At 34.1% G+C, this 23064-nt stretch overlaps 5 protein-coding genes across 6 annotated transcripts; 2 read left to right on the top strand and 3 right to left on the bottom strand.

The window, feature by feature from the left end:
* The first annotated feature begins 165 nt into the window (after positions 1-165).
* On the top strand, positions 166-501 carry LOC112744852 (aquaporin TIP1-3-like). The gene has a single exon (XM_072234625.1). The coding sequence runs from the start codon at positions 166-168 to the stop codon at positions 499-501; it is 336 nt and encodes a 111-aa protein (XP_072090726.1).
* A 485-nt stretch (positions 502-986) lies between these two features.
* LOC112743448 (putative disease resistance RPP13-like protein 3) lies at positions 987-3545 on the bottom strand. The gene has a single exon (XM_072234627.1). The coding sequence runs from the start codon at positions 3543-3545 to the stop codon at positions 987-989; it is 2559 nt and encodes an 852-aa protein (XP_072090728.1).
* A 1696-nt stretch (positions 3546-5241) lies between these two features.
* LOC112740721 (aquaporin TIP1-3-like) lies at positions 5242-6922 on the top strand. The gene is made up of 3 exons (XM_072234628.1): positions 5242-5374; positions 5613-5844; positions 6622-6922. Exons 1-3 carry the CDS (start codon positions 5242-5244, stop codon positions 6920-6922), a joined length of 666 nt encoding a protein of 221 aa, XP_072090729.1.
* LOC112743449 (disease resistance protein RPP13-like) lies at positions 6730-13219 on the bottom strand. 2 transcript variants are annotated; one of them, XM_072234102.1, is made up of 4 exons: positions 13083-13219; positions 12868-12905; positions 12195-12285; positions 6730-9506 (listed from the first exon to the last, which is right to left on the bottom strand). In XM_072234102.1, the coding sequence occupies exon 4, from the start codon at positions 9495-9497 to the stop codon at positions 7029-7031; it is 2469 nt and encodes an 822-aa protein (XP_072090203.1). In that variant the 5' UTR covers positions 9498-9506; positions 12195-12285; positions 12868-12905; positions 13083-13219; the 3' UTR covers positions 6730-7028. The 2 variants fall into 2 exon arrangements, with proteins under 2 accessions (XP_072090203.1, XP_072090204.1); XM_072234103.1 differs by lacking the exon at positions 13083-13219 and having other exon boundaries at positions 12868-12992.
* A 1154-nt stretch (positions 13220-14373) lies between these two features.
* Positions 14374-22960, bottom strand: LOC112744854 (disease resistance protein RPP13-like). The gene is made up of 3 exons (XM_072234104.1): positions 22764-22960; positions 22592-22684; positions 14374-17232 (listed from the first exon to the last, which is right to left on the bottom strand). The coding sequence occupies exon 3, from the start codon at positions 17214-17216 to the stop codon at positions 14643-14645; it is 2574 nt and encodes an 857-aa protein (XP_072090205.1). The 5' UTR covers positions 17217-17232; positions 22592-22684; positions 22764-22960; the 3' UTR covers positions 14374-14642.
* Positions 22961-23064: the final 104 nt, after the last annotated feature.

A 23064-nucleotide genomic window follows, 5' to 3' on the forward strand; every position in this document is an offset into this window, starting at 1 on the left:
TTCACTAAAAACATTCTCTTGTTACATTCATATTTTCAATACAAAGACTCTTACTTGTGCAACAAGCAATATACTAAGACTCTGATTAGGACATTGCAGAAAACAACAGGTTTCTCATTATCCTCTGGTGTGTCAGTATGGAATGCATTAGTGTTTGAAATAGTGATGATATTTGGGTTAGTGTACACAGTTTATGGCACAGGTGTGGATCCAAAGAAAGGAAATGTGGGGATTGTAGCCCCAATTGCAATTGGATACGTTGTGGGTGCAAACATCTTAGTAGGTGGTGCATTTGATGGTGCATCAATGAATCCAGCAGCGTCATTTGGTCCTGCTGTTGTTAATTGGTCATGGACTCATCATTGGCTGTATTGGGTTGGCCCCTTCATTGGTGGTGCCATTGCTGCCAATATGTATGATAATATCTTCATTGGTGATGATGGTCAGGAACCCCTTTCAAGCAGTGACTACCAGGGGAAACAATTCTTTTCTTTATGTTAGTCTTTGTATTTACATAATGAGTAGTGAATAAAATTGTAGTTTTAGGTACTATTTTGATGTAATAGAGATTAACAAGGAAACCTTTTACTTTGTGAATGTGGATGTGCTTTATCAACTTAGCAATCTTTCTTTTATTCCAATTTATATTTATATTTGTACACAATATTCGTCATTGTAACAAAATGCAAATGAAACTTAATACCCTGTAGTCTGACAATCAAATATAATAAACACAGAAGAAAAGCACACAAAAATTAAACTTGGGCTGCCTTACCTGGCAGTTAAAGGAATCTAAAGATCAAGCAACTCCACAAAAACATTAAAGCAACTCCTCAATATCCGCATAATTATTTTACAATGAACCAATAAATTAAACACACAACATCGTAATGAAACTACATATCCAAGGAAAGATATATTAAACGGTAATCAAGACACAAAGAAAAACAAAGGTCGAATGTTGATGAGATATAACTTCATCACTCTTAGTCATGGATGTGAGGGTTAATGCAATATCGAATATGAGGCATTGCTCCTTCTTCTACTTTCCACCTGCCAGCCAGTTGAACGTCACTCAGATGTAGTACCTGAAGCTGTGGGAAGTCACCAGCTACGCAATTAACATCGCCATTTATGCTTCCGCCAACGAGTTTCAAGGTTCGCAGGTTGGCTAGCTGTCCCAGGGTCTTTATTATTCCTGCATCCAGTTTACCAAAGTATCCTATGGTAATCTTGGTAAGACTTATAGGATACGCATTCGGATCTAATGGAAGCTTCGCGATGCAAAGTAGCTTTAGCCTTCGGAGTTTGTTTAGGCACATCAAACTGTTCTCTAAGTATTCTTTTTCTGGCTCTAGCAGCTTTGTCGGCTCTCTACGCAAAGTTAATTTTGTCAAGTTGGGGAACATGCCCTTGTTTAGGACGCTTGCTGTTCTTGCATTAAGATAGATGTTATTCAGTGTTTGAAGATTCTCCACCTTTGTTTCTCCAATTTTCATCTCCGACATTGATGCTCCTTTAGACCATATTTGTAATCTCTTCGCCCTTTGTCTGATTATCCTCGGCATTGATTCTTTTCGAGTCCATTCTCTTAATATGATATTATCAAAGTTTAAATACACATGCCTGAGTGACTTGAGCTTCCATATTTTGTTTGGTAGAGTAACTTCGTCTCTAAGCCATAAGTATAGCGTTTCTAGACTTGAAAGGTTGCATAGAGAAGCTAAAACATCATTTCCAATTCTTCTAGAAGATGCTGTAACTTTCAAAAACCTTAGATGGATCAATGTCTTCAAACCACGAGGTGATAAACCTAGCACCACTTGGTTCATGTCCAATACACGAGCCAAGTTGAAGCCATTCCTTATCTGTTTCCACCCTTGTGATTCACGTTCCCAACGAGTCTCTTCACCAAAAAAGAGTAGAGAGCGTGCAAGCCATTTGTCACCTGTGGTTGGTAAGCATTCTCCTTTATACTGGAGAGACACTCTACGGGAATCGCTTCTATTGGCATCCAACTCCTCGCATACTTCCATAAATTTGTTTTCTTTGCTCTCGGAAATGCAAATCTCGCGAAGAAGAGGATGGACTCTACATGTCTTCACACCCTCATCACTCCTCTTACTTGCCACTTGCACCAGGCTCCGTTCCACAAGATTATCTAAATACATGTCGGCGATATCTTCTACTTCTTGTGAATTTGATGGTCCAGCTTCTGTTGCCTGAATGAAACCTTCAGATATCCACAGTTGACACAATGTTCTCGCTGGTATTTCATAATCTTCAGGATACACTCCCAAATAAAGAAAGCATGGCTTCAATGTTCGAGGAAGGGAATCATAGCTAAGCTTCAGAATATCGGTCACAATTCGATAGTCCTCGTGAGCATGATACCAAGAAATATGATTCTGGATTCTATTCCATTCTCTAAGTGACCTCTCTTTTTTTGCAACCATACCTGTAAACACAACAATGGCAAGTGGCAAACCTTTACAGGCTTTAGCCATTTTTTTTCCAGCAGGTTCAAGTTCTAGAGGACATCCTGCTTTGCCAAACACCTTGTAACAGAACAGTTCCCAACTTTGAGTTTCATCGAGGAATGAGAGTCTGTAAGTAAAGGTTGCATTTGTATAGCGAGAAATATTCTCCATACGGGTGGTTATCAATATTCTACTACCATTGTTGTCATGAGGAAAAGCTTCATGCAACTCGTCCCACACTTGAGTATACCAGATATCGTCTAGGACTACCAGGTATTTCTTTCCACTCATGGATTCTCTGATTTTTCTTTTCATTTGCTCTGGATTGGTTAAATATTTGTACTCCTCTTCTGGTAGATCCAAAAGCTTCAAAATGCTCATTAACAGCTCTTGAGCGCTGTAATAATTTGACACAAAACCCCACACACAATACGGGAACATGCTCTTGATCTTGTCGTTGTTGTAGATCTTTCGAGCAAGAGTGGTCTTTCCCAAACCACCCATGCCTAATATGCAAACAACTTCACGACTCAAATCTCCTCCCTCGAGTTGTCTAATCACCTCATCGGAGTCACGCACCATGCCTACTACCTCCTCTTCTTCCACATCCCTCCTCCTCGCAATCAATGAGTCTTTTGCAAATTCTTTGTTTCTTTGTTGAATGCCATATATAAACATGTTTTCATTGATCTTTTCACGGATCTCAAGGATACTGCTCAAGATGGCTTCAAACTTGTCATTCACCTCAGGAAGCATAATCACATGGTTTTTTCGGTGGAAGAAGTACTTCACCAACATGTTTCTGCCTCTTTGCTTGTTAGCATTGACAACATAAGTATCTACCATGTCTTCAGCTTTGTGTGCCACATCTCTGATCTTGTTCACTACTTCTCTCACAGACTCATTGTCGCGCATTCCCTTTGTACTCTTCATGAAAACGTTCATGAACTCCAGTTGTTTGCATAGGTACCTGATTTGATCGTTCACTCCCGAAAGTGATATCAATTCATTAGCAAGCAGCCCTGACAAGTTCTCCAAGGCAATAGTAACAACACTGTCCCCCATCTTCCTACAAGAAAAAGGAATTTTTAGTGTTAAGCATGAACTGAAGGTCATACATGAGGTAGGGAATTATGATATTGATGCAACGGAAACACATAACATAAATACATACACATATATATAATCTGATCTGATCTACCACTATAGCTAATCGCATCTATTCAACACAATGTATTATATTTTTCATGCATTATGAGAGCAATACATACGTACGTACACTACTAGAATACTAGATCAGTGATAAAATTATGAAAGAATAAAAAAAAGATAAAAAATATTGTACTTTATATTTTTTGATTGATTGAATTGATTGAGTTGTAAATTATAAATGTAAAACTAAATATATATAAAGCATTGGTCGATGAAAGATAAAAACAAATAAAGATGAGATAAGAATAAATAAAAATAAGATAAAGATAAGATAAGATAAAATAATAAATACTAAAATTGTAACTGAATTTATGTATTTTATTGGGTTGAATTTGTGGATCACAAAACTTCTTTATTATTGTCATAGATTAAGGTGAAAGAGTAATTTAATAATTACAACACGTAGAAGCTAGATTTAGACATCACCTTTATTTTGTCAGATTTCAGAAAATGGAGTTGTGGTTCACCGATGATGGAGGTTGGAAGTGTTCTGCGTGAAGACTTGTTCGTTCTTATATGCCTAGCTATTATATATAGATCAGTTTTTTTAACACTTGACAGAATTTAGTGTGATTCTCACCTTTAATTTTATAAGTGGAATTAAAAATAAATAAAAGAAAAAATAATAAATTGTTAGTACATCCTCTAAAAAATAATTTATTTTTATATCTTTTAAATTAAAAATTAACTTTTATCCTTTTTTTAGTAGATAAACACCATTTTTTCGGCACCGTATTCATTACACTTTTCGAGTTTTTAATTATAAATTATTATAGGTTTATTTATTTGTTTTTAATTATAGCTTTCCACCCGTTTGATTTAGTATTCCAATAAGTCTCTTCACCAAAACGGAACAGAGCGTGCATGCAACTTGTTGTGTTTGGTTGGCAAGAATTGTCCGCGATACTGGAGAGACATTCTACAGGCATTGCACTTATTAGTATCCAACTCGGTGCACACTTCCATAAACTTATTTTCTCTACTTTCAGAAATGCAGAGATCGCGGAGAAGATCATGGACTCTACATGTTTTGACACCACTATCACACCTCCTATTTGCCACTTGCACCAAACTTCGTTCTACAAGCTTATCTAAATACAAGTCAGCAATATTTTCTAGTTCAGGTGAATTTGATGTTCCAACTTTTTTTTCCCTGAATGAACCCTTCAACTATCCACAGTTGGCACAATGTTCTCACAGGAATTTCATAATCTTCAGGATACACCCCCCAAATGAAAATAAAAATGATACCTTTCTAATCTATCTGTGATAACTTTGATTCTTCATCACAGCCACAAAACATGGAAACACTATGACCAAGTCAATTATAAGTGTCTCTATGAACCACCTCAGTCTCATAGTCATTGTAGGCTCCATGCTTTCATAATACATCATAGTCTTACTGACCATTTCTTTGGCCCTTAGTTTTTGTATTTAAAGAGCAAACAAAAATCTCACACCTTTCTTTTCCTCACTTGTCAACCAAACCATATATAAATAAATAAATAAAGTAAATAAGCACAATAATTTGGTTGTGATTAGTGAATTGATGGCAGTCCAAAGAATTGCAATTGGGTCTCCTGGAGAGGCTGCTCAGCCTGATGCAATTAGAGCAGCATTTGCAGAATTCTTCTCATTGCTTATTTTTGTTTTTGCTGGTGAAGTCTCTGGCATGGCTTATAGTATCCACTCTATAGTCTATACAACCCCCTTTTTAAGATTAGTTTAGAATAATTTATACTTTATAGTTCAATTTTATACACTATTAATGTAATACTCTTACACACTAAGGTTCAATCAATTATAACCAGAATCTAGTCCACATTTAAGGCTAATAATTAGAAAAGACAAGGTAGTTTGAGAATTTTAGGATACTAGTGAAAATGTGAAAAAAGTAACATTATGGTTACTTTTTGGCAGATAAACTTACAAACAATGGACCAGCAATACCATCTGGTCTGATAGCTGCATCATTGTCCCATGCATTTGGTCTTATTGTGGCTGTCTCTGTTGGTGCAAACATTTCTGGTGACCATGTGAACCCTGCTGTTACTTTTGGTGCCTTCATTGGAGGAAACATAACCCTTTTGAGGAGCATTTTGTATTGGTTTGCACAGTTGCTTGGTTCGGTTCTTGCTTGCATTCATCTCAGGTCTGCTACTGGAGGAATGGTAATAACCAATCATTCATGTTCATCTATCATGCACAAATACTTTAAAATTGGTGATGAACTCCTTTTATAATAGTATCTGATACTAGTAATCATATAATACTTCTGCATTCATATTTTATGTGTATGACATATCTAGTTTAAGAGATATATACTATCTTGAAGCCCTATTGTTTGAGAAACCGAAAGCAGAAATCAAAATTGTCCTTACCAATCACTTTTTCCCCCCTAATCATATCAATTGGCCCCTTCATTGGTGATGATGGTCAGGAACCCCTTTCAAGCAGTGACTACTAGGGGAAACAATTCTTTTCTTTGTATTTACATAATGAGTAGTGAATAAAATTGTAGTTTTAGGTTCTATTTTGATGTAATAGAGATTAACAAGGAAACCTTTTACTTTGTGAATGTGGATGTGCTTTATCAACTTAGCAATCTTTCTTTCATTCCAATTTATATTTATATTTGTACACAATATTTTACTCAGTTAAGACCCTATCAACATGTGCTGTGCCTTTTTCTTTAAGCCTAAGTTTCTGAAACATCAGATTATTCCAGGGAAGAGAACAATGTTGATGATGATATGTTCAACAATTTACCAAATTAAATTTTGAGCCACATAGTTAATTTTATGCTATGAGCCTGCATTAGAGACCAGCTTGCTTTCTAGAAGGTGGAGAACCTAAAGCACTACTTAATAGACATTATACTACTGATATCATTGGTATTTTTGCTGAATTTTTAACTAGTTGTAAGGAGCTTCATCCATTCAAATACCTTAAACGAGTTTCAATTTCATTTTGCTAAGGACAATGTTGTCTTAGCAGCTATTGCAAATAATAGTAGTCTCCTTTTGGATTTCACCCCTTGGAAAAAAGATATTCAAATTCAGTATGAAATGCATTTGAATCGCAACAATCAACACCTCATGAATAATTACAATTCATTTCACTCCACTTTCATAGTCAAGACTCTCCTCTTGAAATCAGTGAGTCAAGCTTGGAGTAGTAGTACACACAAAAACATTAAAGCAACTCCTCGCATAATTATTTTACAATGAACCAACAAATTAAACACAGAACATCTTAATGAAACTACATATCCAAGGAAAGAGACACAAAAAAAACAAAGGTCGAATGTTGATGATGAATATAACCTCATCACTCTTAGTCAAGGATGTGAGGGGGGTTGCAATATCGAATCTGAGGCATTGCTCCTTCCTCGACTTTCCACCTGCCATCCAGTTGAACGTCCCTCACATGTAGTACTTGAAGCTGTGGGAAGTCACCAGCTACGCAATTAACATCGCCATCTATGGTTCCGTCAACGAGTTTCAAGATTTGCAGGTTGGCTAGCTGTCCCAGGGTCTTTATCATTCTTGCATCCAGCTGAGCAAAGGATATGGTAATCTTGGTAAGACTTGTAGGATACGCATTCGGATCTAATGGAAGCTTCGCGATGCCAAGTAGCTTTAGCGTTCGGAGTTTGTTTAGGCACTGCAAACTGTTCTCTAAGAATTCTTTTTCTGGCAGCTCTATCGCCCCAAACAAAGTTAATTTGGTCAAGTTGGGGAACATGCCCTTGTTTAGGACGCTTGCTGTTCTTGCATTAAGAAAGATTGCATGCAGTGTTTGAAGATTCTCCACCTTTGTTTCTCCGATTTTCATCCTTGACATTGATGCTGGCGCTAAACATACGTATATATGCCTGAGTGACTTGAGTTTCCATATTTTGTTTGGTAGAGTAATAGACTCTTGAATCCATAAGTATAGCGTTTCTAGATTCCAAAGGTTGCATATAGAAGCTAAAACATCATCTCCAATTCTTCTAGAAGATGCTGTAACTTTCAAAAACCTTAGATGGATCAATGTCGTCAATCCACGAGGTGATAAACATAGCCTCACTTGGTTCATGTCCAATACACGAGCCAACTTGAAGCCATTCCACATCTGTTTCCACCCTTCTGATTCATTCTCCCAGAAAGTGCTTTCACCAAACAGAAGCAGAGAGCGTGCAGATGATTGGTTATCTTCGGTTAGCCTCAGTTCTCCTCTATACTGGAGAGACATCCTACGAGAATTACACTTGATAGCATCCAAATTTGTGCACACTTCCATAAATTTATTTTCCCTACTCTCTGAAATGCATAGGTCACGAAGAAGATCATGGACTCGACATGTCTTCACACCCCCATCAGTCCTCCTACTTGCCACTTGCACCAAGCTCCGTTCCACCAGCTTATCTAAATACATGTCAGCAATATCTTCTACTTCTGGTGAATTTGATGGTCCAACTTCTTTTTTCTGAATGAACCCTTCAGCTATCCACAGTTGACACAATCTTCTCACATGGATTTCATAATCTTCAGGATACACTCCCAAATAAAGAAAGCATGGCTTTAATGCTTGGGGAAGGTCATCATAGCTAAGCTTCAGAATATTGGTCACAATTCGATATTCTTCCTCCTGAGCAAGATACCAAGAAACATGATTCTTGATTTTAAGCCATTCTCTTGGTGACCTCTCTTTTTTGGCAACCATACCTGCCAACACAACGATGGCAAGTGGCAAACCTTTACAGGCTTTAGCCATTTCTCTACCAAGAACTTCAAGTTCGTGAGGACATTTTTCTTTGCAAAACACCTTTTTACAGAACAGTTCCCAACTTTGACTTTCATTAAGAAATGGAAGTTCGTAAGTAAAGGTTGCTCTTGTATAGTGAGAAATATCCTTCACACGTGTGGTTATCAATATTCTGCTACCATTGTTGTCATCGGGAAAGGCTCCTTGCAAATCATTCCACACTTGAGTTTCCCAGATGTCATCTAGGACTACCAGGTATTTCTTTCCACTCATGCGTTCTCTGACCTTTCTTTTCATTTTTGCTTGATCAGTTAAATCTTTATACTCCTCTGCAGGTAAATTCAAAAGCTTCAAAAGACTCATTAATAATTCTTGAGCTCTGTAATTGTAGGACACAAAACACCACACACAACACGGGAACATGCTCTTGATCTTGTCGTTGTTGTAGATCTTTCGAGCAAGAGTGGTCTTTCCCAAACCACCCATGCCTGTTATGCAAACAACTCTATGACTCGAATCTCCTCCCTCAAGTTGGCTAATCACCTCATCGGAATCATACACCAGACCTACTACCTCCTCTTCTTCCACATCCCTCCTTCTCGCAATCAACGAGTCTTCTGCAAATTCTTTGTTTCCCGCATGACTTTCAAAATCATCTTGTTGAATGCCATATTTGGACTTGTTTTGATAGATCTCATCGATTCTTCTCTTGATGGTGGTGATCTGATCATTCACCTCATGGAGCATCATCACATGGCCTTTGCTGTGGAAGCACTTGCTCAACATATTTCTGCTTCTTTGTTTATTGGCATTAACGACATAGGTGTCTACCACGTCTTCAGCTTGATATGCTGCATCTTTGATCTGGTTCACCACTTCTTTCACCAATGGATCGTTGCGTTTTCCCTCAGAATTCTTGATGAAAATGTCCATAAACTTCAGTTCATCGCATAGGGACCTGACTTGATCCTTCACACCCGATAGTAACGTCACTTCACTAACAAGCAACCGCGACAAGTTGTCCAAAGCAAAGCTAACAACACTGTCCACCATTTTGCAGTCCTATGGAGAAATTAAAAAGATATTTTGAGTGTTAAGCAAGCGCAAAAGCAAGATCATCCATGAGATAGAAACAAACATATATATGCTGGGTTAAATTTCATTTTTCTTACTTGACATGCATCACAGAACATTTAATAATGTTATTAAATTTATGGTATATTATATGAAATCAGAAAGATAGACACTATCATTTTTTTCTTGTGAAGAACTCTTTAGTTGAGAATTGAGAAATTTTAAAATTACAATTGTGCTACATTGATGTTCACTTGTTTGAGTCTTTTATCTTGTTTTTATAATAAAATTCAGTTTAAATTTTTTAAAAATAATGATAATTCTTATCAAGAGAATAAATTAGCACGTATGAACTCTTTTGTATTTTTTAGAATTTATTTAGTTAATATTAACCTTTTTTTATAAGAGTTAATAGTCAAAATCGTCCCTAAAAGATACCTGATCTTTATTTTGGTTTTCGAAAGACAAAATTAATCGAAATCGTCCTGAAAGATACACGACTTGGTCGCGTTAGTCCTTCCGTCAGTTGGATGATGACGTGGTGGGTTAATGCCACGTGTCACGAGATGATTGGTTGATATGTCACTTGACATGTAAAAAAGTTATTTATAATTAAAATAGTTCTTGAAAGTTCAGACGTAAGTCATTTTCATTCCTAAAATTTTAAAAATTAATCAAATTAGTCCTTATATAATTTTTTTATTTTTTTTAATAATATTAAATTTGAAATATTTTTTTATACTTCTAATTTTAATAGAAATATAATTGACAAACAAAAAATTAGTAATTGTATCTTTTCTTCTTAAAAGTTTTTTTAATAAAATTATCTCTCTCCTTTAATTCTTCTTAAAATCTCTCTTATTCGTTTCTATTTTAAAACCTTTTTTTTACATTATTACATTTTGCTGGAATATATATATACTCAAAATTGAAATGTATGTATTTGTTAACCTAAACAAAGTTATATGCTCAAAATCAAAATTTATGTATGTTAACCTAAACAAAGTTATACCACTATTTTTTTTCTACTATATCTTTTTTTTTTCATTACGGTATTATTTACATATAGGATGTAATGGTAGTGATATTAAAAGAAAAATGATATAATCTATCTCAAACATATGAAACATACAAAAATTTATTATGATTTTTGCACGTAGTACGCTTAAGAATCAACTCGTTTAGCATATATAATAATAATAATAATTAAGCAATAAATTTTCAATATTTTGTAAGTTTGAAATTGAAGCAAAATTTGTTGATCTTCTTGAATTTTGATTTTTAATATCACTACCATTACATCCTATATGTAAGTAATACCGTAATAAAAAAAAGATATAGTAAAAAAAATAGTGGTATAACTTTGTTTAGGTTAACATACATAAATTTTGATTTTGAGCATATAACTTTGTTTAGATTAGCAAATACATATATTTTAATTAATTAATTATATATATATATATATATATTTGTTCCAACAAAATGTAATAATGTAAGAAAAATGTTTTAGAATAGAAAAGAATAAGAGAGATTTTGAGAAGAATTAAAAGAGAGATAATTTTATTGAAAAAATTTTTAAGAAGAAAATATATCATTACTAATTTTTTATTTGTCAATTATATTTCTATTAAAATTAGTAGTATCAAAAAATATTTTAAATTTAATATTATCAAGAAAAAATAAAATATATATATATAAGAACTAATTTGAATTTTTAAAATTTTAAAGATGAAAATAATTTACATCTAAAATTTCAATGATTATTTTTATTATAAATAACTTTTTTATATGTTAAGTGACACATGGCACCACGTGTCACTGATCTGACACGTGGCACTGATCTGACATGTCAACCAATCATCTTGTGACACATGGTATTAACCCACCACGTTATCATGCCACATGGTACTTAACGTGATACGTCATCATCCAATTGATAGAAGGACTAACGTTACTAAATCGTATATTTTTTGGGAACAATTTTAATTAATTTTATCTTTCAAAGATCAAAATAAAGATTAGAGTAGCTTTCAAAATTGACTATTAACTCCTTTTTATAATCTATCGTCATTAAAAAATATTATGTCATTAAAAACAAAATCTTTCGTGGCACAATAAAATGAAAGTAAATGTCTAAAAATAATGGTGGAACTATTTAAAATTTTTTTAATACATATAAGTATAATATTTGGAGGTTATAGTAGAAGCCATAACTTTTTTTTAATGTATTAGTTTCCTTATTTTGTACTTTTTAATTATTATTAAAATAAATGAATAATTTTAAATATATAATTATAAATATTATATATAAAATTATAAATATTAAATTAAATAAAATAACTTTATATTATTGATTTATTATCTTTCTCACATTACTCTATTATAAATAGATAAATAGATCATATGCATGCTACATTATTCATTATCATTGTTATTAATTATCAATGAGTGTTAGGGCTATCAAATTTTATGATTTATAATCATTAATTAATTATTATTGATATTTTTAATAATGTGAAATTTTATTCAATAATATAAAATTACTCATCACTTTTTTTTTACCGACTAATTATTGACCAAATTTTAATATTATTATTATTTCATGAAACAGATATATGTATATATTGAGAATCTGGCAGTGACACAGAGAATATAAAAGAAATAAATGTGTCTCACCTTGATTAAAAAATCTAAAATCAACTTCAACAGCAGGTGGTGTGCCAAGAGGCAAGAGATTATTCCTGTGATCCTATTAGGCAGTTAGAACCTACACAGAACAAGTGGGGGAGAAAAAAAAAAGGTTAAATAAGTGCGTAAAGATTCTGTTAATATAATTTAATTGATTAAAATTTATATGTATTTATTTTTATTTAAAGTTGATAATTTTTAATTATTAATTTTATATTAAAATATCTACATGTGAATTTAACTCGATTTATAATTTTTATTGAGATGCATTGAATTATCTTTCATCAATGTTGTTTAAATAATCTCTTCCTCGCTCATCAATTTCTTTAGAATCTAACAGTGTGTATGTAGTACTCGCTCAATCATTAAAAATAAGTCATGCTAGATAATAAATTAATGGTAACGATTTATATATTTTTAATAATGAGTATATATGAATAAATTAGAAATGATATAATATGTTATTTAAAATATAAATAAAAAATAGAAGAAATAATGTACTGTAAACAAAGATTCATTAATTAGGGGGTGGAACCGTGGAACTATAGGCTAAAATCAAAGGAGCCGTAGATTTCATATACCAAGGAAGTGAAGCTAAAATAAAGATAATTATATTGGTGAATCTATATATAGTTTATTCGGTAACATAAATTAAACTTACATTGACTTGAAAAGATGTTCCTTTGTATATAAGAGCTCCTACCAAAGCAACAATGCCATGATGATGTGTGCAACAACAAATTAAATAACTTAATTAATCCAATGTGTGAAAGAACAAACATTCACTAGATAGACAACCGAAATTAGAAGGGGAAAAATCACTAATTAAATGATGTTAAGTATTCATAACCGTGCCCTAAAGTTGAGATAATGTACCTTAATAAATATTATCCAAGCAATATAATAATTTGATAAATTCCTTTGCTTCCTTTGTGGAAAAAGTTGAAATAGGATCGGTTTGGGTAGTAGCTAGATTGAGCAGCACCAGCCACACCAAAGTGAGGAAATTATATAATAAAAAGCAAGTATATATAGTAAATTAAATAATTGCCATAAGGTGCCTTAAGTCATATATAGTCCAAAGAATCTCTGGGCTTTGAGCAATGCATGCGTTTGTCACAATATAAAGTAATAAATAAATAAAGGGCCAAAAGATAGATACATAAGCATCTTATTCTTGCCGTATGAACATTTGTGCAAGTATATGTATATATATGTAAGCAAGCTAAGTATCAAATATAATTGAAGTTATTCCGATCCCTAAAATGGGGTAGCAAAAAATATCTAATCTTAACACATACATAAAAGAAAGGAATTATTTAAATCTAAATCAAAGGTTTCCCAGAGGTTAATTAACCATCTTAATTAACTTGCATATAGTAATTGATTATATTATTATACTTAGTGAAGGGTGTATGTGCTTGAGTTATGATTATGGATCATATATTTATAGAGTAGTGTTCTTTAATTTATGGACTAAAGTTCAATACAGAAGATATATACAGGAAAATTGCTTAATGAACCAGTATTAATTCTTGCCGTGAGAATATTTGTGGAAGCGAGAAATCAATGTATCTTTGTGAATTAAGTTGCTTTAATTTGGCAATAAAGCCGTTCTATTCGAGCTTGGAGTATATTGAGAAGTTGGTGATCATTGAATGTAATATTATGTTTTGGAGTATCTGAGTATTGATTCCAAATCACAGCTTCAAATGTTAATTAACTATATCTTATATGGAATTGCTAATGTTTTTGTTTTCTTGTATTCATCATTGTACAAAATGCAAATGAAACTTGATACCCTGTAGTCCGACAATCAAATAAAATAAACACAGAAGAAAAGCATACAAAATTAAATTTGGGCTCTGGCTGTTGATGGAATCCTACGATGCACGGACACTGATACGGACACGGACACGATACGATACGGGACACGCTGACACGCGAATTTTAAAATATTACATGACACGGAGACACGTATATATATAAAATATAAAGTCTTTTTTAGATAAATTGTAATGATATTTTGATATTTTATTGATATTAAAATATAAATTAAAATTTTTAATTATTTTTAATGTCTTATTTTAATTATATCAAGTATTTAAAATATTTTTTTAATAAATAATAATATATATTATATCTAAATTTATTTTAAGAATATATGTTAAGAATAAGACTGGACACACGGATATGTGGTTGTATTTAAGTGTGTCGGACGAGTGTCGTGAGTGTCGTGTTCGAAATGTGTCCGACACGCGGACACGATAACTCAGCGAAGTGTCCAAGCAATAACATTAGTAGTACTACACACATAAACATTAAAGCAACAACATCGTAATAAAACTACATATCCAAGGAAAGATATTAAACGGTAATCAAGACATACAGAAAAACAAAGGTCGAATGTTGATGATGAATATAACCTCATCACTCTTAGTCACGGATGTGAGGAATGTTGCAATATCGAATCTGAGGCATTGCTCCTTTTTCTACTTTCCACCTGCCATCTACCATGTCAGCCCCACACTGTAGTACTCGAAGCTGTGGGAAGTCACCAGCTACGCAATCAACATCGCCATATATGCCTCTGCCACCGAGTTTCAAGATTTGCAGGTTGGCAAGCTGTCCCAGGGTCTTTATTATTCTTGCATCCAGTTGACCAAAGGATATGGTAATCTTGGTAAGACTTGTAGGATACGCATTCCGATCTAATGGAAGTATCGCGATGCCAAGTAGCTTTAGCGTTCGGAGTTTGTTTAGGCACTGCAAACTGTTCTCTAAGAATTCTTTTTCTGGTGCCTCTGGCAGCTCTGTCACCTCTCCACGCAAAGTTAATTTTGTCAAGTTGGGGAACATGCCCTTTTTTAGGACGCTTGCTGTTCTTGCATTAAGACAGATGTTATGCAGTGTTTGAAGATTCTCCACCTTTGTTTCTCCAATTTTCATCTTCGACATTGATGCTCCTCCAGACCATCCTTTAAATATCTTCGTCGCTTCTTCCATTTTCATCCTCTGCATTATTGATTCTATTTGAGTCAATTCTCTAAATATATCATCACAGTTTAAATACACATGCCTGAGTGACTTGAGTTTCCATATTTTGTTTGGTAGAGTAATAGAGTGTTTAATCCATAAGTATAGCGTTTCTAGATTCCAAAGGTTGCATATAGAAGCTAAAACTTCATCTCCAATTGTTCTAGAAGATGCTGTAACTTTCAAAAACCTTAGATGGATCAATGTCGTCAATCCACGAGGTGATAAACATAGCCTCACTTGGTTCATGTCCAATACACGAGCCAACTTGAAGCCATTCTTTATCTGTTTCCACCCTTCTGATTCATTCTCCCAGTAAGTGTTTTCACCAAACAGAAGCAGAGAGCGTGCAGATGATTGGTTATCTTCGGTTAGCCTCAGTTCTCCTCTATACTGGAGAGACATCCTACGAGAATTACACTTAATAGCATCCAAATTTGTGCACACTTCCATAAATTTATTTTCCCTACTCTCTGAAATGCATAGGTCACGAAGAAGATCATGGACTCGACATGTCTTCACACCACCATCAGTCCTCCTACTTGCCACTTGCACCAAGCTCCGTTCCACCAGCTTATCTAAATACATGTCAGCAATATCTTCTACTTCTGGTGAATTTGATGGTCCAACTTCTTTTTTCTGAATGAACCCTTCAGCTATCCACAGTTGACACAATCTTCTCACATTGATTTCATAATCTTCAGGATACACTCCCAAATAAAGAAAGCATGGCTTTAATGTTTGAGGAAGGTCATCATAGCTAAGCTTCAGAATATTGGTCACAATTCGATATTCTTCCTCCTGAACAAGATACCAAGAAACATTATTCTTGATTTTAAGCCATTCTCTTGGTGACCTCTCTTTTTTGGCAACCATACCGGCTAACACAATGATGGCAAGTGGCAAACCTTTACAAGCATTAGCCATTTCTTTTCCAGGAAGTTCAAGTTCATGAGGACATTTTTCTTTACCAAACACCTTTTTACAGAATAATTCCCAACTTTTACTTTCGTCAAGAAATGGAAGTTCGTAAGTGAAGATTGCTCTTGTATAATGAGAGATATCTTCAATACGTGTGGTTATCAATATTCTACTACCATTGTTTTCATCAGGAAAGGCTTCTTGCAACTCGTCCCACACTTGAATATTCCAGATGTCGTCTAGGATTACCAGGTATTTTTTTCCACTCATGCATTCTCTGACTTTTCTTTTCATTTTCTCTTTATCATTTAAATCTTTATACTCCTCTGAGGATAACCCCAAAAGCTTCAAAAGGCTCAGTAGTAATTCTTGTGCTCTGTAATGGTTGGACACAAAACCCCACACATGACACGGGAACATGCTCTTGATCTTCTTGTTGTTGTAGATCTTTCGAGCAAGAGTGGTCTTTCCCAAGCCACCCATGCCTAATATGCAAACAACTCTACGACTCGAATCTCCTCTTCTGGCGAGGTGGTTAATCACCTCATCAGAGTCATGCACCAAGCCTACTACCTCCTCTTCTTCCACATTCCTCCTTTTCGCAATCAATGAGTCTTTTGCAAATTCTTTGTTTCCATTATGACTTTCAAAATCACCTTGTTGGATGCCATATTTAGACTTGTTTTGATAAATCTCATCGATCCTTCTTTTGATGCTGTTAATCTGATCACTCACCTCATGGAACATCATCACATGGTCTTTGCTGTGGAAGAACTTCCCCAACATGTTTCTGCTTCTTTGATTGTTGACATTGACGACATAGGTGTCTACTACATCTTCAGCTTGGTATGCTACATTTCTGATTTGGTTCACCACTTCTTTCACAAATGGATCCTCACGCTTTCCTTCAGAACTCTTGATAAAGATGTTCATGAACTTCAGTTCATCATTTAGGGACCTGATTTGATCTTTTACGCTAGAAAGCAAAGTCACTTCACTAACAAGCAGCCGTGACAAGTTGTCCAGTGCAAAGTTAACAACACTATCAATCATTTTTTATTTTCGGATCCTATGAAAAAATTAAAGGAAGATTGTTAATTAAGTGTATTAAGAAAGAAAGTAAGATCATCCATAAGAAAAAAAATGAATAAAATATAAATATTAGATAGAAACAAACATACATATATGATGGGTTAATCATAATTGATAATCAATGTCATTCAATCTCATTTTTTTACTTGACATGAAAATAAATTAATCAGATAATGAGATAATACTTAATAACAAGAACATACAATATTGTGAAATTTATAGTATTTTATATATCAAATTAAAAGAATTTAGAAACAATTTTTTTTAAAAAATAAATATTTTATATAAATTAAATATCTTATTTATTATTTACTTTTAATTAACATTAGGATAAAACCTTCAACAACAAAAAACGACACAAAAACTATTTTAAAGAAAATAATGTGCACTTTATGATAAAAACAAAGGGTAAATTACCAGAATAAACCAATTGAAACCCAAAATTATCCAGATCTTCCAAATCAAACATGACTACTGAATGTCCCAAGATCCATTTCTATATAAATCAAATCTATTAAATTCGATTTACGAAACCAATACTAAATCGAATTTATTAAATTTGAATTGCATACAAATTGACATATATTTATAAATCGAAACAAATAACTTCGATTTGTACATACATGTAAATCGAAACAAAGAGATTCGATTTATATTTGTTAGGAAATCGAATCTATTACATTCGATTTATACACGTGAACAGATGCCATGGTAAATTGAAGCCAACAGTTTCGATTTAGTATGATGATTTAATTCGAAACCATTAGTTGTGTTTATTAAATATAATAATTTTTAGTTTAATTTATCAAAAATAAATACTAAAAGTTTATTTAAAATTATCTTTTAAAAACTAATTTAATAAATTATTTAACAATATAATTTCTTCCTTATAACTCCGCCTATGTTACACTTGCGGTATATAGCCGGTCCCAAGCCCAGATAAAGGAGGAGGGTTGTGTTAGGTCTTCGACAACCAACATAAAAATATAGTCGAACCCCCATGATATGAATCAAAGACATTATTGCGCTAAAGCTAGGTCGTTGCCCGGAAGCAACGCGCTGTATGGCTCGAGTACGGTGTCAAATGAGCAAGAGCCGCTGCATCGGTGCCCGAATATAGTGTTAAATGAGCAAGGATTCTCGCGTTTTCATGAACGGACAAGGGTAAATAAGCTAGTTCACAAAGTAAAAGGTAAAGGTTGGAGCGACAGAAGGTTGAGATTTAGGACATGGAATATAGGCACCCTAATAGGAAAGTCCATGGAGGTGGTGGACACCATGACAAGGAGGAAGATTAACATTATGTGCCTACAAGAAACAAAATGGGTTGGTGCGAAGGCTAGGGAATTTGATACTTCTGGTTTCAAACTTTGGTATATAGGAAAGGTGAAGAATAAGAATGGGGTTGGAATAATTGTGGGTAAGCAGTGAAAGAAGGACGTAGTGGATGTTAAGAGGGTGGGAGATTGGATCATCTCTATCAAACTTGTGGTGGAGGGAGGTGCTTTCCATGTGATTAGCGCCGATGCACCGCAAGTGGGTTCGGACGAACAACACAAGATAATGTTTTGGGAGGATCTAGAGAGTTTGGTTCAAGACATACTTTTGGGAGATAAGATTTTCTTAGGAGGAGATTTAAATGGCCATGTTGGGAGAGAAGTGACTGGATATGTGAATATTCACGGAGGCCATGGTTTCGGGGTGATCAATGCCGAGGGTAAAACTATTTTGGACTTTTCCTCAACCTTTAATCTTCTCATCGCAAATACATATTTTAAAAAGAGAGACGAACATCTTATAACCTATAAGAGTGGCATGACAAGCTCTCAAATTGACTTCTTCTTGTTGAGGAGAGTCGACCGAAAATTTTGCATTAATTGTAAAATTATCCCAGGAGAGAGTTTGACAACACAACATAGGGTGCTCGTCATGGATTTACGCGTTGAGCAAAAGTTGAGGAAAAGACATCATACGAAGAACCCAAGGACGAGGTGGTGGCAGATGAAAGGTGAGGAACAAAGAAGATTCCTAAGACGGGTAGGAGAAGCGGCAAAGTAGGATGGGAATGAAAGCGCGAAAGAGATGTGGAGGGAGATGGCAGAAGTTATTAGAAGAACAGCAAAAGAAAGCTTTGGTGAATCTAAAAGAATAGGACCAAGAGACAAGGAGTCATGGTGGTGGAATGCGAGTGTACAAGATAAGATAAAGATAAAAAGGGAGTGCTTTAAAGAGTGGTCTCTATGCCGCAACGCAGATAACTGGAAAAAATATAAGGCGGCTAAGAAAGAGACAAAAGTGGCTGTAAGTGAAGTAAGAACAAGAGTATATGAGGGCCTCTACTAGTCTTTGGGCACGAAAGAAGGAGAAAAATGTATATATAGAATCGCAAAGAGCCGTGAAAGAAGAACGAGAGATTTGGATCAAGTTAAGTGCATAAAGGATAAGGATGGAGATGTGTTGGTTCAAGAGGAGAAGATTAATGAAAGGTGGAAGAGCTACTTCTACGAGTTATTTAATGAGGGACAGAAGACTTTTCCAAGCCTTGGTCGATTACGCACAAGGGAAGAAGATCAAAACTTTGACTACTATCGGAGGATCCGAGACTTCGAGGTAAAAGAGGCTCTAAAGCAGATGAAAAATGGCAGGGCAGTAGGACCTGATAATATCCCGATTGAGGTTTGGAAGGGTCTTGGAGAAAAAGGCATCAACTGGTTAACCAAGCTTTTTAATGAGATTTTAAGGGGGATATACAAAGTTGCGGAAACTATAGAGGGATCAAGCTTATGAGTCATACCATGAAGTTATGGGAAATGGTGATAGAATGGAGGTTGAGAAAAGAGACACAAGTAACAGAGAACCAATTTGGATTTATGCTAGGCAGATCTACCACTGAAGCGATATACCTTTTAAGAAGGATGATGAAGAGGTATCGTAGTAATAAAAAGGGATCTACATATGGTGTTTATTGATTTGGAAAAAGCGTATGATAGAGTACCAAGGGAGGTCTTATGGAAGGTTTTAGAAAAGAGGAGAGTAAGGATCGCATATATTCGTGCAATTAAAGACATGTATGATGGGGCCACAACTAGTGTGAAGACTCAAGGTGGTGTGACAGAGGAATTTTCTATTGGTATAGGATTACACCAGGGATCATCCTTAAGTCCATACCTTTTCACATTAGTCTTGGAAGTACTCACAGAGCACATCCAAGATCCTGTGCCATGGTGTATGCTTTTTGCCGATGATATTGTCCTTATGGGAGAGTCAAGGGAAGACCTAAATAAGAAGTTGGAGTTATGGAGAGAAGCTCTAGAAGTGTATGGTTTGCGCATAAGCCGTAGCAAGACGAAATATATGGAATGTAAGTTCAGTTTGAGAAGGGAAAACCCTAATATAGAGGTGAAGATTGGAGAAAACAGCCTACGAAAAGTTAAAAGTTTTAAGTATCTTGGGTGCATCATACAGGATAATGGAGAGATTGAACATGATGTAAATCATAGGATCCAAGCAGGTTGGTCAAAATGGCGGAGTGCATCTGGTTTTATATGCGACAAAAAAGTGCCTTTAAAACTTAAAGGTAAATTCTATCGCACCGCTATAAGATCGGCTATGCTTTATGGTACGGAGTGTTGGGCAGCTAAAGGGGAGCATGAACATAAGCTGAGTGTGGCAGAGATGAAAATGTTGAGATGGATGAGTGGTCATACGCGATTGGATAAAATAAGGAACGAAGATATAAGGGAGAGAGTTGGAGTAGCACCCATTGTGGAAAAGATGGTTGAATCGCGTCTTAGGTGGTTTGGACATGTGAGAAGAAGACCGATAGAACATCCAGTCAGGAGGGTGGATGAGATGGAAGATGGACAAGGGGCGAAAGGCAGAGGAAGACCTAAGAAGACCATCCATGAGGTGGTCAAACGAGATCTATATGTAAACGGTCTCTCTGTAGACATGATACATGATAGAGCACAATGACGTCGTTTGATTCATGTAGCCGACCCCACTTAGTGGGACAAGACTTTGTTGTTGTTGTATAATTTCTTCCTTATAATCTTGAAAGTTATTTTGACTCATTTACAAGCATTTTTTTAAGTAACAAAAAAAAAGGAAGAAAAGAGCTATCAAAATTTGTTCAAGAAAAATGGCATGCCTCTCTTTCTCTCTCATCTATCTTTCTTTTAATTTCAATAGCTTATCTATGAATAAATTTGCAGAAAAATAAAGATTGTTGAATAATTTAGTAATATATAGAAATTGAACGAGTTTGAATTTTGTTAATTTAATAGTTATTATTGAAAATTATCAACATCAATAATAATAATAATAATAATAATAATAATAATAATAATAATAATAATAAAAAGCAACCGATAACTCTAAGAAGAGGTCATAAGAAAATAACTAAAAGAGTCTTGAAAGATTCACTAGAAAATTGTGTGTGTTCAAGAGAGATACACAGACATAAGGTTTTATTCTTTTGCGCATGCAACTTCGAAGAACCGGTAATCTTGAAGATTTCTTAGTGTAAAACACAACTTCATAGCTACTTTATAATTTTTTTTATTTCCCAGAAGGTAGAAATTTAGATGAAGTCAACCTCATATGAAATTGATAGTTGAGAGTCGTTAGATGAGAATTCAGTCAAATCAATTAAATTATTTAAAGACTCTCAACTATCTCTCAACTATCTGACTACACCTGAATTTATATAATTCGTGGTAATTCAGTCTAGTAAAAATAAAATAAAAAAAAAATGAACGAAGAAAAATAAATAATAGTTATAAGTATGTAGGAGCAATTTGTTGAAGTACTTGTTCTTCTGTTGCTATATGAATCTCTCACTCACACCCTTCTTTTTTTTCCTCTTTATCAATATTTCAGATCTTCTATGTTCGTACATCTATATATGTCATATGCATATCTAAGTTTATGATCTTAATATTACCTTTACAGTAATAATATAATATATTTGCAATAATGGTTCTTCTTTAATCTTTGTATAGCAATCTACATAAACATTTTGAGTAACTAATTGTTAGGCTTCATTTTAAAAAAAAAAAAATCTCTTTCTCTTAAAAGAAAATATAAAAAAAATAATGATAAATCTGAATAGATGAATGAGTTAATTCGTCTTATCTAGATTCTTCTTCATGTCAAATATATGGATCTTTTGAATAGCCATATGCTAACTTAAATCTTGTACTTTGTTTGTTTAAAATACATTTTTTGTCAAATTTTATTAATTAACCACCAACACATCTTTGTTTTAGAAAAAATTCAAGCAAAAAAAAGAAATCAAGTAGTAGCATAGTTATTACATATCCAATTATACTCACCGAACTATGTATAGGTGAAAAATCTTGAAGCACAAGGTGTGTCGATTGTATCTGTATCCTTATTATTCAAATGGAATATATTTCCGAATTTCCCTAAAACAATAAAGAAAGAAAATATGAAGTGAATCAAATCAATCAAACATATGAGAGAAAATAAATGATCAGCACGTACCAGTAATTAAGAGAGAAGGCAGACATAAAAATCTGTGGAAGAAGAGCAAGCAAGACACAGAATGAAACTATGAATAGGGAGGCAACACGATTTCAAGCTAAGAAAGTAAAGTCAACTCACTTAAAAAATTCATTGGTATAAAAGAAATTGAAGGTAATTGTGATATTATAATAGAAATAAAAAGTACTAATTCAATTAAATTATCTATGCACAAGTGGATGATTATAATAGAAATGAAAAGTATAAAAATGTGCATTATTACACCTAAACAAATATACATTATTGTTAAGGTCAACGCATC

The sequence above is a fragment of the Arachis hypogaea genome, chromosome 4, assembly GCF_003086295.3.
Source record: "Arachis hypogaea cultivar Tifrunner chromosome 4, arahy.Tifrunner.gnm2.J5K5, whole genome shotgun sequence".
In the NCBI taxonomy this organism is placed as follows: Eukaryota; Viridiplantae; Streptophyta; class Magnoliopsida; order Fabales; family Fabaceae; genus Arachis; species Arachis hypogaea.